The sequence below is a fragment of the Gymnodraco acuticeps genome, unplaced genomic scaffold (assembly GCF_902827175.1).
Source record: "Gymnodraco acuticeps unplaced genomic scaffold, fGymAcu1.1, whole genome shotgun sequence".
NCBI classification, from domain to species: Eukaryota; Metazoa; Chordata; class Actinopteri; order Perciformes; family Bathydraconidae; genus Gymnodraco; species Gymnodraco acuticeps.
This window is the reverse complement of record NW_022990238.1, coordinates 1,531,663-1,547,147: the sequence shown is the minus strand read 5'-3', so window position 1 is coordinate 1,547,147 and position 15,485 is coordinate 1,531,663. Positions and strand designations below refer to the sequence as shown.

Genomic DNA, 15,485 nt, shown 5'->3' with positions numbered 1-15,485 from the left:
TTAAGCCTTGTATAATAACAAAGTTCAAATTACAAAACTGAAATGAGTAGAGTTGGTATACTTGTTTTTTTATGGAAATGTATCCTGAATCAACATCCTGTGTTGTGTTGTTTTAGTCTTGGCTATTAGAAGTCCTCTGCTTGGAACAGCTTTACATAAGAGTCCAATTAGGGCAAGGAGACACAGCACAACATTAAAGCTGCTATTTCAACAACAGAAAACCTTTCTAGACCTCATTCAGACTGTTCTCCTGATTACATTATTATTATTTCCACTGAAAGGGGTGAGTGTTATCAATTATTAACGGCAGCTACACATCTTACATAAGGCTCTTCCTTTGTCGACTGTAACCTTGTACTGTATACACATAATGGGGAGTTTCCTATTTTTCCATTCACTTATTAATGCCAGGAGATGTGATCTCTCTCTCTCTGAACCGCAGGGTGAACCTGGGAACAGGATGATGTTTCTATGGTGACAGGAAGTGAATGTGTACAATATACATTTGTACATGTGTGACAAAGAACATTTTTATTGAATCTTAGTAGTTCAGTCGACCTCACCTCAAACTTCTGTAGGAGCTCCAGGTTTACGTCGTCCATCTCGGGGATGGGAACGTTGTAATACTCTCCCTCCTCCTGGTTCAGCAACTTGTACCTGAGGTGGAGAAGAAAAACATAAAGAAGTGAAGCTATATTTGATCTGCTTCCATTTAAACCCATTCATTTCTTCCTCTGTGCCATAACACTTTACAACTGTGCAGTGCACCACTTCAATAATCAGAAGCTGATTCCCCTGCTCTGAGCGTTTGCATGTCTACACTTCATCTCTAATAAACACATCCTCTGGCCACTTGTCTAATGACCTGGAGAATATATACTGCAGATAAATACTCACAGTAATAGTTTACGAGATACAGATATTTCCTGAAGCTTTGTAACATAAAGCAACTGTTGAGCAGGCTCAGTTTAGGCTAGGTCGAAGCAGGTATGCTAACATGGACATAATATGAGTGTAAGTGTTTAACAGTAGGAGACAAAACAGGCAGACAAGGACAGAGAGACGAGGAAATGACGGCGGCAGCGGCTGTTTGTCAGAGTGAATGGAGGCAGCAGTGTTTACGTCTGTTTTACACACAATGTGCGGCTGTTTCATAGTGAAAGTGGTTGGATGGTGGAGGCCAGTGTCAAGTCTGCTCGAACCACATTAACTTACTCTAGCATACCATTTATGTTTCTGACTGTAAAATGATTTAAAATGTAATTTGTAAAGGACCAATCGTTAACAGACAATTTGACCTTGAAAGCCCTTTACAGAAATGTGACCTTTACTGTATTTAAAATATAATAAAAACTGCTAACACTAACTCTTCCTTTCGAAGTTTGAATAAAGGGTCATTTTAACATTCATTATTTTCTGTAAAATCATGCTTGAAATTCTTTTATAAATGATTGATTTACAACACAGGGACGAGGGAAGGCGACTGACCATCCACAGTTTTGAGCTTTGATGAGCTCGGACACGCCAAACGACATGGAGCCCATGAAGTCGTTCCTGGTGGTTCTGTCCCAATCCCAAACCTCAATGGAGAGACGTCGGTCCTTATCTGATGCTTTCAGCTTACTGCAAAAGAAAAACACACAGACAGGGGACGAGTTACGAGATGTGATCTTTTTAGGATTTACCCTCATTTTGTACCTTTTTATTCTATTTCCTTTGATACTGCCAAATGACCATCCTTCTCATAAATAAACATACACAACATGTTAGACACTCTTGTTGACTTACAAGCTGAAGGACTCGTTCCAGCAGGGGTTGAGAGAGGAGCGGATGGTCCTGGTCTTTTGTTTGGTCTCGTTCTTTGGGTCGGGGATGAGCTTGAGTTTAACATAAGGGTCCGATAAACCATTCGGATCCATAGGAATCAGGTTCCTGGCTTCGCCCACTAGAAGATGGAAAGAGTGAACATGTCACCATAAGTTAGTGTGTGTATGTGTGTGTGTGTGTGTGTGTGTGTGTGTGTGTGTGTGTGTGTGTGTGTGTGTATGTGAGTGTGTTCTCTAGCCACAGGTCAGATTTAGAGACTCCACACTGTCTCAGGGGTTAAAACAGTCAGAGATAGAGGAGTGAGTCACTACGAGTCACTCCAAGGCCGAACAGCAAACAGAAAATATATGAGCTTCAGTGCAGGCAAAATTACCTCTGTGTACTATATGTGTGTATTAATAATCCCAGGTACAACTTGAGTCTTTGCAAGTTTATTTTTAAACCATATTGGCAAAACAATTAAAGGAAATATAAATATATTATGTAATGCAAGTTACAGATACAAATGACACTTCAACATATGTCGTTTTATTAAAGCAAAATGAGGCATGCACGATGATGTTGAAACGTCCTTGGTGTCTGCAGATATAAGGCCTTTAAAATCCGCCTCAAAGAGAGCTAGTATGCTAATTCCCATACAGTATAGGAAGGTTCATGACTTGTCTGCAATTAGTTTGAAAGAAACATGTGCGAAAATCTTTTTGGGAAATCACAATCGGCCAAAATGAGTGGAAAATATATCGGATATCAGCAAAAATATAATATCACAAGTCGTGATATACCTTATCATTTGTTAGAAAACGCATTACTTCAAACTGGCTTTTTATTTATTTAAATCCAATAAAAAAAGTTCTGTAGGATTTTTTTTTAATTGAAAATTGCTTTGGGAATATTATAGTTTTGTTATTTCACCATACAGTAGGTCTGTAGATACAGATAGTCACTGAGTGGGGAATAAGAGAACAGTAATAAGACTCATATTCAGAAAGCAGGATTATAGGCAGGTAACTGGCAGACATGTAACTCGTAAAGGCAAAAAAAACAGTGCAACTTGAGATGAATTCACTAAGGAACACAGGGAGTGGCCTCATATATGTGGAGAGAGCAGAGCAGAACAAGATGCAGGTGAGGAGGGGGCCAGAACTGATTAGGGAAGATGGACCAGGTGTGTAGGATGGAGGGGACGTCCGATAACTGGTGAGAGAGCCTGAGGCCATCAGGTGGATACTCTGAGGATGTTAGGAGAGTACATGGCCTGAGGGGGGTGAGAAAGGACAAAGAACCAGGGCCAGGCAAATCATGACAAAGTCCTCCTGAGATAGACACATGTCAGTGTTTCTGTCCTCAGTTACTCAACTAATGACTCATCAAGTCAGACACCTCATAAGCTGACAACAGGTGCTACGAGGCAAAACAAACTGTTCACTTGTGAAAACTGCATTATAACACTGGTGGGTGTAAGGGCTCAGCAAACCCTTTTTTATATACAAAGCCATGTTAGGGAAACTTCCATCTTATATCTGCTCCCTGATCTCACGGAAAATTGTAAGTGGCTACTGCCTGAGATCGAATGCTGTGGTTTTATTAAATGTGCCAACTGCTAGGACTGTCTTAGGGAAGACAGCTTTTAGATGCGCAGCTCCTCTGTCTTGGAATAGTCTGCAAATTAAATGGAAACTGAACAATCTGGTGCCACTAAATGTTTTTAAAGCTCGATTGGATGCTACTCAATCGGAAGCTATTGGTACCTGTTTATGTGGATAATTATGTAAATGATGCTGTATGATGTCCTTTTGTTGTTCTATTTATGTTTTTATGTTTCATGTGGAACTACTTGAGCAGGTCTCCCTTGAAAAAGAGATCAATGGGATTTATCTGTATAAATAAAGGTTTGAAATGAAACGACAAATCAACAAAAACAAGAAAAAATACTCAGACTCATTGTCACAAATTAAGTTGTAAAACATGACAGGTGGTAATTAAACTCTCCTTCCCTTTGGCGTATTCTCTCTCACATGGCCAGGTAAAAGCAGTGCAGATGATGTGAAGGATACGTGACATTTCCCAGTGTGATAACTGCCAAATTGTTACGAGGGGGTGAAGCAAGTAGGACTCAAATGCAGAATTTAACAAAAAGCGAGCTTTATTAAATAATAAAAGCTGTGTCAAAAAGGCAGTATCCAAAATATCCAAAAAAAACAAACGAGCAGCACAAAGAACGTGGACCGTGGAATAACAAGGAGGGAAAACAATGGACCGACATGGAACACAGGGGAAGACTAGACTAAATACACAGAAGGGTAATCACAGGACAAGACACAGCTGGGCAGGGGAGGGAGAAACACAAGGGCAACAGGTGAACACAATGAGACAATCAGACACACCAGGGAAACTAACGACAGGGAGGAGGACCAGACAAAACACAAGGAGGAAGACAAAACAGACTTACAAAACCCATAACCAGACAGACAACACTAAAACCGTGACATAAACCTAGGAGTGTGACACAAATGGAGAGAAAAAAGAAGTGCTGTTACATAGCAACAAGAGTAGGGGGGGCTAGATGGCGTGAGCATGGAACCCTCACCATGGCGACAACATCTACTGTAAGTGACCAATGGGCCGACTGCCCCACTTAGCAAAATGTCAGCAATAGGAGATTCATACGGCATGATTCAATCAATAACTTAAAGAGGAAAGAAAGGCTAACCCACCTTTAGTTTGTGACACACAATAACACTATAACAGAGAGTAGAAGCAGGATCACTCTCTGCTATGCTTATATTAAATATTATCAGACACGGTGAACAAGGAGAGAAATAAGGCTGCAATCTTCATGTTTCAGGGAGTCAGTGTGAACGCTCACACCGACACATTTGCTGAGGTTCTTCATTAAAACAGTGGCAATGTTTACTCACAAACAAACAGGGGCGGACTGGGACTAAAAATCAACCCGGGAATCTTGACCGGCCCACTTCAGTACCGCCACGTACTGAACGGGGGGGGATTGGGGGATTGGGGGGGTGCTAGTGAAACTAGTGACCGGCCCACTTCGGTACCGATGGCCAGTCCGCCACGGCAAACTAAGCATATATATTTCAGGGCTGAGTGCAAAGCGTAAGGAAGGACACTGCAGATCATTGTTAGTGAGATTTCATTGGATTTATTTTGACAGACACCTGTTGATTTTTAAAGCAACATGCTTAAATGAGATTAAGAGTTATAAATGATGAAAAGAAACTGACAAGCAGAATACCAATTATGATAAATAGAAATGAAGACTATTGGAGTAAACAGTAGACAATAATAGATGAGTCAATTTAAGGTAAATGTGCCTCCAATTAGATTTTTGTAGTTTATTAAATGTCCATTTTTGCGCAGGTTTTTCAGTCTTCTATGACATTAAACAGTATATATATATATATTTATGTTTTTTCTGACATTTTACAGACCAAATGATATAATAATATAATAATTAGTTGCAGTCGAATGAACAGTTTCTATTTTGAGCATTTTTCTTTGGATTGTGTGAGAGACTTTAGCAAAATAAATAAATAAAAAGCTGTTCCTGAAGGAAAAAACAAACAGTATATTTGTTTCAATAAGTGAAGAATGGAGAAAAAATAGAGAAAATAGATGAAAAAAGTAGAATTTAAGTCAGAACTATGAATGAAAATATTAGTATCATGCTTTCAATGTCATTCAAATTAGACTATGTAAAGCTTGTGGAAAGATACAAATAAAACAACAAAATTACTTTTGTTGTAGTATAGTAATACTTGACATTTAGTAATCTCTCTTTCAGTTTGATGCAGTGGAGGGCAGTGTGGGTCTCTCACTCTGACAGAAGAAGGCGGTCTGAAGTGTTTACCTTAAAATGAATGATTCCCCTCATGGGGACCTCCATTTTGTCCCCATAAGGGAGGCGAGTCCCCACATGTGACCATGTAAACAGATTTAGGTCCCCACAAGTATAGTAATGCTAGGCCACACACACACACACACACACACACACACACACACACACACACACACACACACACACACACACACACACACACACACACACACACACACACACACACACACACACACACACACACACACACACACAGAAGTAAAAATCTCAGCATCCCACGTTCTCATCTAAATCCTCCCCTCCGATGGCTGCATTAAAGGCATCAGTCGCTGCCATGGCAACGCTGGCGGCAAACAACGCCAAAGCAACTCCAACATGCCTGCAAACACGCTAATGAGGCAAACACTCTCACACACACATGTGCAAATAAACAAACATGCATAAACACAGGGAGCGAATGACTGGTATTGTGAGTGCATGAGCAAGGCTCACACACACACACACACACACACACACACACACACACACACACACACACACACACACACACACATACACACACACACACACACACACACACACACACACACACACACACACACACACACACACACACACACACACAATAAAACATCATCATCAGCAGTGATTAAGGACCATCTCGGGTGTCTGTTGTTGCTTAGATACAACAAGAGCTGCTTTCTGGATCCTCCCCATCCATAGGAGGTAGTTACCAATACAATTACACTGTGCATGTGTTTTATCGTTGTCACTAGTTAAGAAAACAAACATGCTATAAACAGAAAAAAGCAGTCTTGTATCCTGTGTCTGATAACTCAAAACAGAACTGCTGTTTACATCAAGCAAGCATGCATCTTAGGAAAAGCAAAACTTCCAACATGCACTGCTGCTGTCATGCAACTGTTGTGGGGCATAGGAGAAGGACATGTTATGCTTTTTAACAAAAATCACAAGTGCACTGGTGCAGATAAGACTTTTAGAGCCTTGGTCCTTTGTTGTTTTGAGATAATAAATGACAAATTATAAGTCTTCTCTTAAATGCATATTTATTGTCTCAGATAACTTCTCTAAAGTGATGTTTATCTCTGAAGGGTTATTTCCTAGCACCGAATGCTACAATACAAACTAGAGAAAGCACGTCTGTTCTTTGATACCACACCAACAAGAGGAAACACACACATACTAACTGTATCTTCTGTATCTCTGCTGAATAAAACAAATGTGCTGCAAGAGAAAATTACATATCTTTTGAATGCCAGGGTGGGTGTGTGCAGAGGCTGCACTGGGCCAAAAGAGTAATCTCCCAAAAAAGGCTTTGAAATTCAAATGTATTGTTGCATAACAATGCCATGTGCAACCAATGGATGCCAGATAATCTGAGGGGGAAAAGCTGCTGCACGGCCATCAGGAGTTGGATCCCCGCAGAGCACTGTCTCACACGCACACACACACACACACACACACACACACACACACACACACACACACACACACACACACACACACACACACACACACACACACACACACACACACACACACACACACACACACACACACACACACACACACACACACACACACACACACACACACACACACACACACACACACACACACACACACACACACACACACACACACAGGAAATTACCATATGTTTTGTATTTGTGGTGTTGGTCTTTTTAAGGAAGTGCAATTAGGAGTTCAACACTCGTTCAACAGGACTTTGGTCCTCAATAAAGGAGACATGCTTAATTAGAAAGTAATGCTTTAGGTTTGTGTAATGTTCCACCTAAATCCCCTTAAAATAAAAATGAATTGAGCACTTACAGTGAACTTTCTATAAGCAATAAACAGCCAAAACGGCAATCAAGTAAAACATATATTTCTCAAGCTCAGATGTATACTCATATAATAAATGTACACTTTTATGAATTATAAAAAAAATGTAATAATTATAATAATAATTATAATAATAATAATAATAATACATTCAATTACTAAGCACTTTTAAATACATTTAAGAAAAACACAAGATACCATAAAATAATAATAAAAATAAAATAAATAATGTTATTTTTGAGTATTTTACAAATGTCTTTGTCTCCAACGGACCTTCCATAACCGTGAATCAACACATTGAAATATAAATATATGCAATAAAATGATAAATATAAACAATACATATAAGATATATATAAATGACATATAAATGACATATGATTGTAACTGCTTCATCTATCCAAGTCCTATGACCCAATTAGATACAGACACACATACAGAATTTGCCACATTTGTCAAAAGCCTCATGATAAAGAAGCGTAATATTAGATATTAAGTGCGTATTTGTTCTACAAGCCTGAAGGTACTATCATTTGTTGTCAGTTGGGGGGGGGGGGGACGGACATTTTTGTTCTTGTTCAACTGTGCTTCAAACCTGAGGCGAACATGTCAGGAGCAGAAAATCTCACCCTGAGTAAACGCTGTGTGCTCACTTTATACCGATCCTCATATGCCCCTATGTGTGTATGTGTATGTGTGTGTGTGTGTGTGTGTGTGTGTGTGTGTGTGTGTGTGTGTGTGTAGGCAGGGACAATTGCATGTTTTCTTTTCATTAAACCTCAAGAATAAACCTCTGCTCATGGCCACAGGTTGTTTATGTCACTTCTGCTCCAAGACACGTTGGTCATGAAGAGTAGTAAGAGAAGGATGGAGGAGGTAATTAGTGAAAAAAAAAGAAAAAAGAAACAAACAAGGTAGAGCCTAAGAGACAAGAGGATGCAGACGAAGAAGAAGAAGACTAGGGCTGAAGTCGAATAGTCCATTTAGCTTAGGAACCTTCCTAACGGAGTGAAATGACCCGGAAGTCCCTCAGTGGCAGCCATGATAAGTGCCGTTTGAATTCTCTAGTCTAGATGAAAGGAAAGGAGGTTTCAAACTTCCTTTAACCTCCTTTAGCTTAGGAACCACTGGACCTCCCTTGACGAAAGGAGAGGAGAAAATGCTGCCCCACAATGCATTGCAGCCGCGGCATTTTCCGTCACACAACAGTCGTCGGAAACAACCGATTATGACGGAGAAATGATATCATGAAAGTTACGGTGCTTATTAAGCATTTTAAAACGTATGTGGTAAGTTGCCAGAGTGATTTGTTTTGAACGTTCATCAGTATTATAATCAAAAAGAGAAATATGAACATTAGTTTTTACTGAAATGATCAAATAAAGTCAACATTTCACAGTCTTCACTGAGCTGTGTGGGGTTTGTTCAACTTTTAAAAGATGTTTGAATGGTGATGTACACATATTTTAAGGACTAATGTTTATAATAAATACATTTGTATTTCTTTTAAGAAATAAGGCCAACTGTAGATGTCTTACTCTGGAGGAAAAGGGAGGAAGGCTAGGAGCTCAGTAGGTATGGAGGACAAATAGACTGTATGACAAGAAGGGGGAATACATAGGTCTCGAGGGAACAGGTAGGAGATGATAAGAAGAAATGTCAATATATATAGAGAGAGAGAGAGAGAGAGAGAGAGAGAGAGAGAGAGAGAGAGAGAGAGAGAGAGAGAGAGAGAGAGAGAGAGAGAGAGAGAACTGGAGATACGTCTGTTTTCTTGGCTGGAAACATTTAATCAAGTTCACATCTGGGCGGTGAACCACACAGGCAGCCACTTGTCTGTGGGAGCCGGGGGAGCGAGGGAACAGGCTGAGGCTGCACTGTTCAGACCGCTGCCATTAGAGAGGAGGAGAAAACTATAGGTTACTTACGTAACCCCAGTTCTCAGAGTAACATGAAGTGAGATGTCTCACTATGGGATGCGCCTCATCGCGGAGCAAACAGAAGCATCAATCTCATTACGCCAATCCTGATTGGCTGGAGATCTTGACGTCAGCGTCAGGGAAATCACCCCCTATAAGTAGCTTGCGCCACGACGCATGCATCATTCAAAATAAGCACCTCTTCTCGCTTCACCATAGCAAGGAGGGCCATCTGGTGAGACATCTCACTTCATGTTACTCTGAGAACTGGGGTTACGTAAGTAACCTATAGTTCTCATTCATAACACTCCGTTCGATGTCTCACTATGGGAAATTGTAGCTCCCGTATTGCCAGACGAGCTTATCTCGAAAATCACCAAACCAACCAGAACTTAGTAGAGCTCTGACTCAACCAGGTGCCCAGCACTGCTTGAGTCACACTGGGAGCAGAACGTCCAGCCTGTTAGGAGGCAGACAAAAGTGAGCGGCGAGGACCAGCTCGCCGCTGCACCAATGTCTTTGATGGGAGACATCCTGGACAGAGTCCAGAATGCAGCCAGACTCTCAGTCGAAAGAGCTCGCGGACCCGAGGGTGCCTGCGAACTCTGACTCGTATGAGCGCCAAAGCAATTGCTTCCACAGACCAGTGGGAGAGCCGTTGCTTAGTAACAGGCTTGCCCTTATAAGGGTTAGCCCAGGACACAAGGGGTTGGTCATTATGACAAAGCACCCTTGATCTGTCCCTGTACGTGCGTGAAGCACGGGCTGGACACGGCAAATCCGGCCGCTGTTCCCCGGAGGAATACAGTGGCGGGGAGGATGCCTTAATGTCAAATGTGGTACCCGAACCGACCGCCTTAAGATAAAGGCAGGGTCAGGCTTCAACCACACTCTGTTTGCCCTGGGGCAAACTGAGTGCATACAAACTGTACAGATAGTGCATGAGTGCCACTGGCTCGCTTGGCAGCTGCCAGGGTCAGCGTCATGTCACACTGTATTTAGATTGTACCACTCACGGGCCAGGCCCATAGAGCCAAGCGCTCTGGGTGTGGGTGAAAGATCGCCCCCCCCGCTTGGGACAGTATGTCCCTGTGTAGTGGGAGCTGCCATGGCTGCCCGCACAGCAGCTGATATATCTCCGCTAGCCAGTACATAGCTGGCCAGTGCGGAGCTATCAGGATAAGTGTGTGGCGTTGCTCTCTCACTCTGGCCAGAGTTGGGGGTATCAGAGCCAGGGGTGGGAACGCGTACAGAAGGCCCGGGGGCCAATTGTGCGCGAGTGCATCCACGCCTAACGGTGCATTTAGATCGCGCATCGAAAAGAACAGCTGACACTGAGCGTTGTCTTTCGATGCGAACAGATCCACCGTGGCTCTGCCGTAACGCACCCACAGCTGGCTCACAATCCTTGGATGTAGAGTCCAGTCTGCATAAAGTGGTATACCTCTGGACAGTAGATCTGCCCCGAGGTTCCTCACTCCCGGTACGTGCGTCGCTCTCAGAGAGAGGAGACGCCTACCGCTCCATAGGATAAGTTTGCGCGCCAGTGTGTGTAACTGGAGAGAACGCAAACCCCCTTGGCGGTTAATATACGATATTGTGGTCGTATTGTCTGTCCTCACGAGGACGTGATGTCCCCTGAGGAAAGGCAGAAAGCGTTTTAGGGTGAGAAACACCGCTAAAAGCTCCAGGTAATTTATGTGCGCCCGCTGGAGGTCTCTGCTCCAGAGACCCCTCACCGGGCGACCTTCATAAATACCTCCCCAACCTGTCAGACATGCGTCCGTGGTGACCACTTTCCGTGAAAGGACAGCACCCATAGGCACACCTCGTACTAGAAAAGTCGGGTGCAGCCAGTGGCGCAGTGCCATTACGCATTTCACAGTAACAATCACTCTCCGCGCGCCATGGCGCGGGGTTTAGTTTTAGGGCGGCCACCCAGCGCTGAAACTCCCTCATGTGTAAGGGTCCCAGTCGTACGACCAGGATGGCTGACGCCATGAGCCCCAGCAATCGCAGGCATGATCTGAAGAGAACATGTTTGCGCGGCTGGAAAAGAGCGAGACAAGCTCTGAAAGCTTTCACTCTTTCCGCTGACAAGCGAGCTGAAAAGGGCACCGAGTTCAGGCGTAAACCCAGGAAGAGTATAGTCTGCGCGGGGCACAACATGCTCTTCTCTGTGTTTATTATGAAACCCAGGTTGAGCAGGTGCTTTACGAGGACATTTGTCCGCGTAACAGCCTCCTGCTCCGACTGTGCGAGAAGCAGCCAGTCGTCCAGGTAGGTCGCCAGGCGAATACCCTGTTGTCTTAACGGGGCTATTGCGGCTTCCGTACATCGTACAAACACCCTTGGACTGAGAGACAGACCGAAGGGGAGTACTCTGTATTCATAACAGATCCCCTGAAATGCGAATCTCAGATATTTCCTGTGTGGGTAATATACTGGGATGTGAAAATACGCATCTTTCAGGTCGACTGATGTGAACCAGTCGTCTTGTCGCACGAGCCGCAGCAGAGATGTGTGAGTGAGCATTCTGAACTTATATCTTCTTAGATATTTGTTCAGAGCCCTCAAATCAAGTATTGGCCGAATTCCGTTCCCTCCCCGTTTGGGAACGAGGAAGTACTTGGAATAGAAGCCGCCCTGACTCTGCTCGGCGGGTACAATAGATATAGCCCTCTTTTCTAGGAGAGAGAGAATCTCTTTCTCCAGAATATGGGCTGACTCTCCTCGGGCCTGCGAATGCAGAATGCCCGAAAAGCGAGTTGGGGTGACAGCGAATTGGAGTCTGTAGCCCCGTGTTACTGTCTTGAAAACCCAAGCAGATGATGTGAGCATCTTCCACTGCATGCTCCTTAGAGCCAGTGGAGATGTCACATCTCTTCCCCTCTGAGTCTCTATTTGTTGTGTTATGGGGCCCTCTAGTGTCTGAACACAGTGGTGCCCCCTTTCGACAATCCCCACCGACACTGTGCATGCGCATGACGGTGGTGCCTTCACAGACCCGCCTGTAATCCGCCTTTTGAGAGATGCCGAAGCTGCTCTCAGAAGGGGAACAGTTGACGGGCTGTTTATTGGTTTTATTGTTTTTCTTATCATTTTTTTGAGCTGCGCCCTGGGCCTGAAGACTGGATGCATCAGCGGCAAATGTTTAATGACAGAGGAACAAACAGATTTATGACATGTGTTTTTGCGGACTTGAGGATGGTGTTGAGGCATCTCTCGAGGCGGCGGGAACACATTTAGAGCTGGGGAACCGTGGACTTCCAGCTCTGTCACGGAGGGGAGAAGGAGGGGCTGTCACGCCGCTCGCTTCTTCTTCCTCGCCTGCTGGCCGAAATTCTGGGTTGGCTGCGCCTGAGCTGCAGCCGGAACCGGAGATTTTCTGGGCCAGCTCGCCCTCGTCTCCAGCCTGGGCTGGGGACTCGGGGCGGGCTGCGACCTCTGCGTTTTCGGTGTTTTAAACCGAGCAGGGTTCAAGGCAGCTTGGGCGAAGGACTGTTGCTGCGAAGGCAGCGGCTGGACCCTTCGAGGGAGGCAGAGGTGGAGTGCCTCGTCCTCCCTCTTTTTCGACTCACACCTCCTTTGCATGGAAGCAAGAGCGGAGCCGAAAATTCCCTCGGGAACGATGGGCATATCCAGCACATCCTCCTTTTCCCGGTCTGGGAGGTTGGTGAGGTTGAGCCATCTCGCTCTTTCCTGCACCACCATGATCCCCATTGCCTTACCCGTGGCCTGGACGGCGCAGCGTTGGACACGGAGACAGATGTCTGTGACCGCCGCCATCTCGTCCAGAGTGGCTGCACCCGGGTTACCCGACAGGTCCTCGCAGAGCTCCGCTTGGTAAGCGGTTAGCAGCGAGGCCACATTCAGGGCCCTGGCGGACAACGCTGCGGTTTTGTAGGACCGCTCAGTCATTGTCGACTGAAATCGGTCCGACTTTGCCGGCAGCGTGGGGTTCCTGCTTGGTGACGGGCCCATCCTCGGTAGGAGGTGGGCTGCTACCAGCGGTTCCATGGGCGGTATGCGGAGCAGGCCGAGCTTCTCCATTCCGTCACAGTCTAGGGAGGAGGCACCCTGGATTGGGACCTTGTTGCTGAAGGGCCGGTCTCTCCACGAGACCGACACCTCATCCAACATCTCCGGGAAGACCGGAAGGAGCTGTCTCTTTGTCCGCGCTGCTTGGGGAAAATGTTTCCCTTCGTAGCGGGACCTGGAGGTCTCCTTGGCCATTTCAGGCCACGGGATGTCGAGTCTGGCCGCAGCGCGTTTGCACACGGCCTGCAGGTCCATACTCAGACAGGGCGAAGCTGGTATGCTATCGTATGGGAGAGCAGCCCTCGCTCCAGGCTTTGCAGCCTGAGCCGATGACATGAAGATGTCCTCTTCATGTTCATCCGACTCGGACAGGAGGAACACCGAGGCGTCCTCTTCGTCCTCGTCGTAATTCAGCTCGAGGACATCCTCCGCGGGTGAGACCATGGTGAGGTCTAACTGGGAGCCCCAGCTCGGTAAAGCGTGGGGTCCCGTTCCCGCGTGTCTTGCCGCCACCGGGTCCCGGCCTGCCAGGGCGCGGGAATCCGGTTCTGCGGCCATCGCAGATACTGAGCCCCAGACCGACATGGAGAGGGGTTCACTCTCTGTGGCAGATGCCCCCGCGTCTTGACTGCCGGCCGGCAGGTCAGAGGACATGGGGGGTTCCTGCTCCGACAGGCTAGCTTGGCGTGCTAGCCGTCGGCGGAGGCTCTTTACGGTGAAGCGGACACAATGTCCGCATGAGCCGGGGTTGTCGATAGCGCCTCGGGTGTGTTCCAGCCCGAGGCAGGACGAGCAGACCTGGTGTGTGTCTGTGCCCGAGATCTTCAACCCGCAGCCGCAGAGTCGAGCCACCGAGTCCCTGACTCCTCTGGTGTGAGGGAGAGGGGCGTCCATCTTGTTCGCCTCGTGGCGTGGAGAGGACCCGCTCTCAACAGGTAGGTTGGGAGAAAAGAGGTTACCACCCTGTCCTTAATCCGGAGAAAAGGACGGTGTGGGTCTTTTATTCCCGGAGAATACTGACTGGTGTGGCAGTATGCTCCTTTTAATCCTTTCCTCCTCCGTGGGGAAGAGAAAAGAAAAGACTTCCTCGCTACCGTGGTGTCGGTAGTGAGGGAGCAAGCTAACGCTAGCTTGAAAAAGTCAGACCTAGCTTACTTTCCGGGGAAAGAGAGCGGCGAGGTCGATTTCAACAATAACTAGCGTTAGTAATTACCGTCTTCCTGCGAAGCAGAAGGAGTAGCCGGCAAGCGCCCGTCGACCGAAATGGATATTTGGGTTCAGTCTGTGGACCGTGAAGCTTGTCCGGCTACCATAGAGATGTGCTCTGAAGCGAGAAGAGGTGTTTGAATGGCGCATGCGTTGTGGCGCAAGCTACTTATAGGGGGTGATTTCCCTGACGCTGACGTCAAGATCTCCAGCCAATCAGGATTGGCGTAATGAGATTGATGCTTCTGTTTGCTCCGCGATGAGGCGCATCCCATAGTGAGACATCGAACGGAGTGTTATGAATGAGAACTCCAAAACAAAACACTGCAGAACATACATTTCCTCTGCCGTGTCTCCATTGTTCTCAGTATGGATCTCTATCTTCTTCTTTCTGTCAGCTACAGTTCATGCTATGTCTCAAGTGGTCGTTCGTTATAAAATCAATACACTACTATCCCATTATTTAACTGCAACCATACACATTTACTTCACATATCTTTTTCTTTAAAGGATACAAGGACAGATGGTATACTTCAACCTCCTCTCTCTATTTGCAATAAAGTAAAACAAATAAAAATCAGAATATCTCAAATTATTGTGAAATGTGTAACTCGTATAACACCCACAAGTGGCAAACATTTTTAATCAAAGCTGTTTTCACAATTAGTAAGTGGGCATTATATAAAGATGCATCAATGAGTTTGCCAACACCTAATCATTTACAGTATTTTTAAAAACTATTTATCTTATAAGATTATAAGATGCCC

At 45.3% G+C, this 15,485-nt stretch overlaps 1 protein-coding gene across 2 annotated transcripts in view; it reads right to left on the bottom strand.

Moving 5' to 3' along the window:
• si:ch73-374l24.1 (protein kinase C alpha type) overlaps positions 1–15,485 on the bottom strand; it is a 130,393-nt gene that overhangs the window by 15,118 nt on the left and 99,790 nt on the right. For both annotated transcript variants that reach the window (XM_034220085.1, XM_034220086.1), the window contains exons 6-8: positions 1,789–1,945; positions 1,489–1,623; positions 564–657 (exon numbers count right to left, since the gene is read on the bottom strand). In XM_034220085.1, the coding sequence (XP_034075976.1) occupies positions 564–657; positions 1,489–1,623; positions 1,789–1,945 (386 nt within the window). The remainder of the gene's footprint in view (positions 1–563; positions 658–1,488; positions 1,624–1,788; positions 1,946–15,485) is intronic.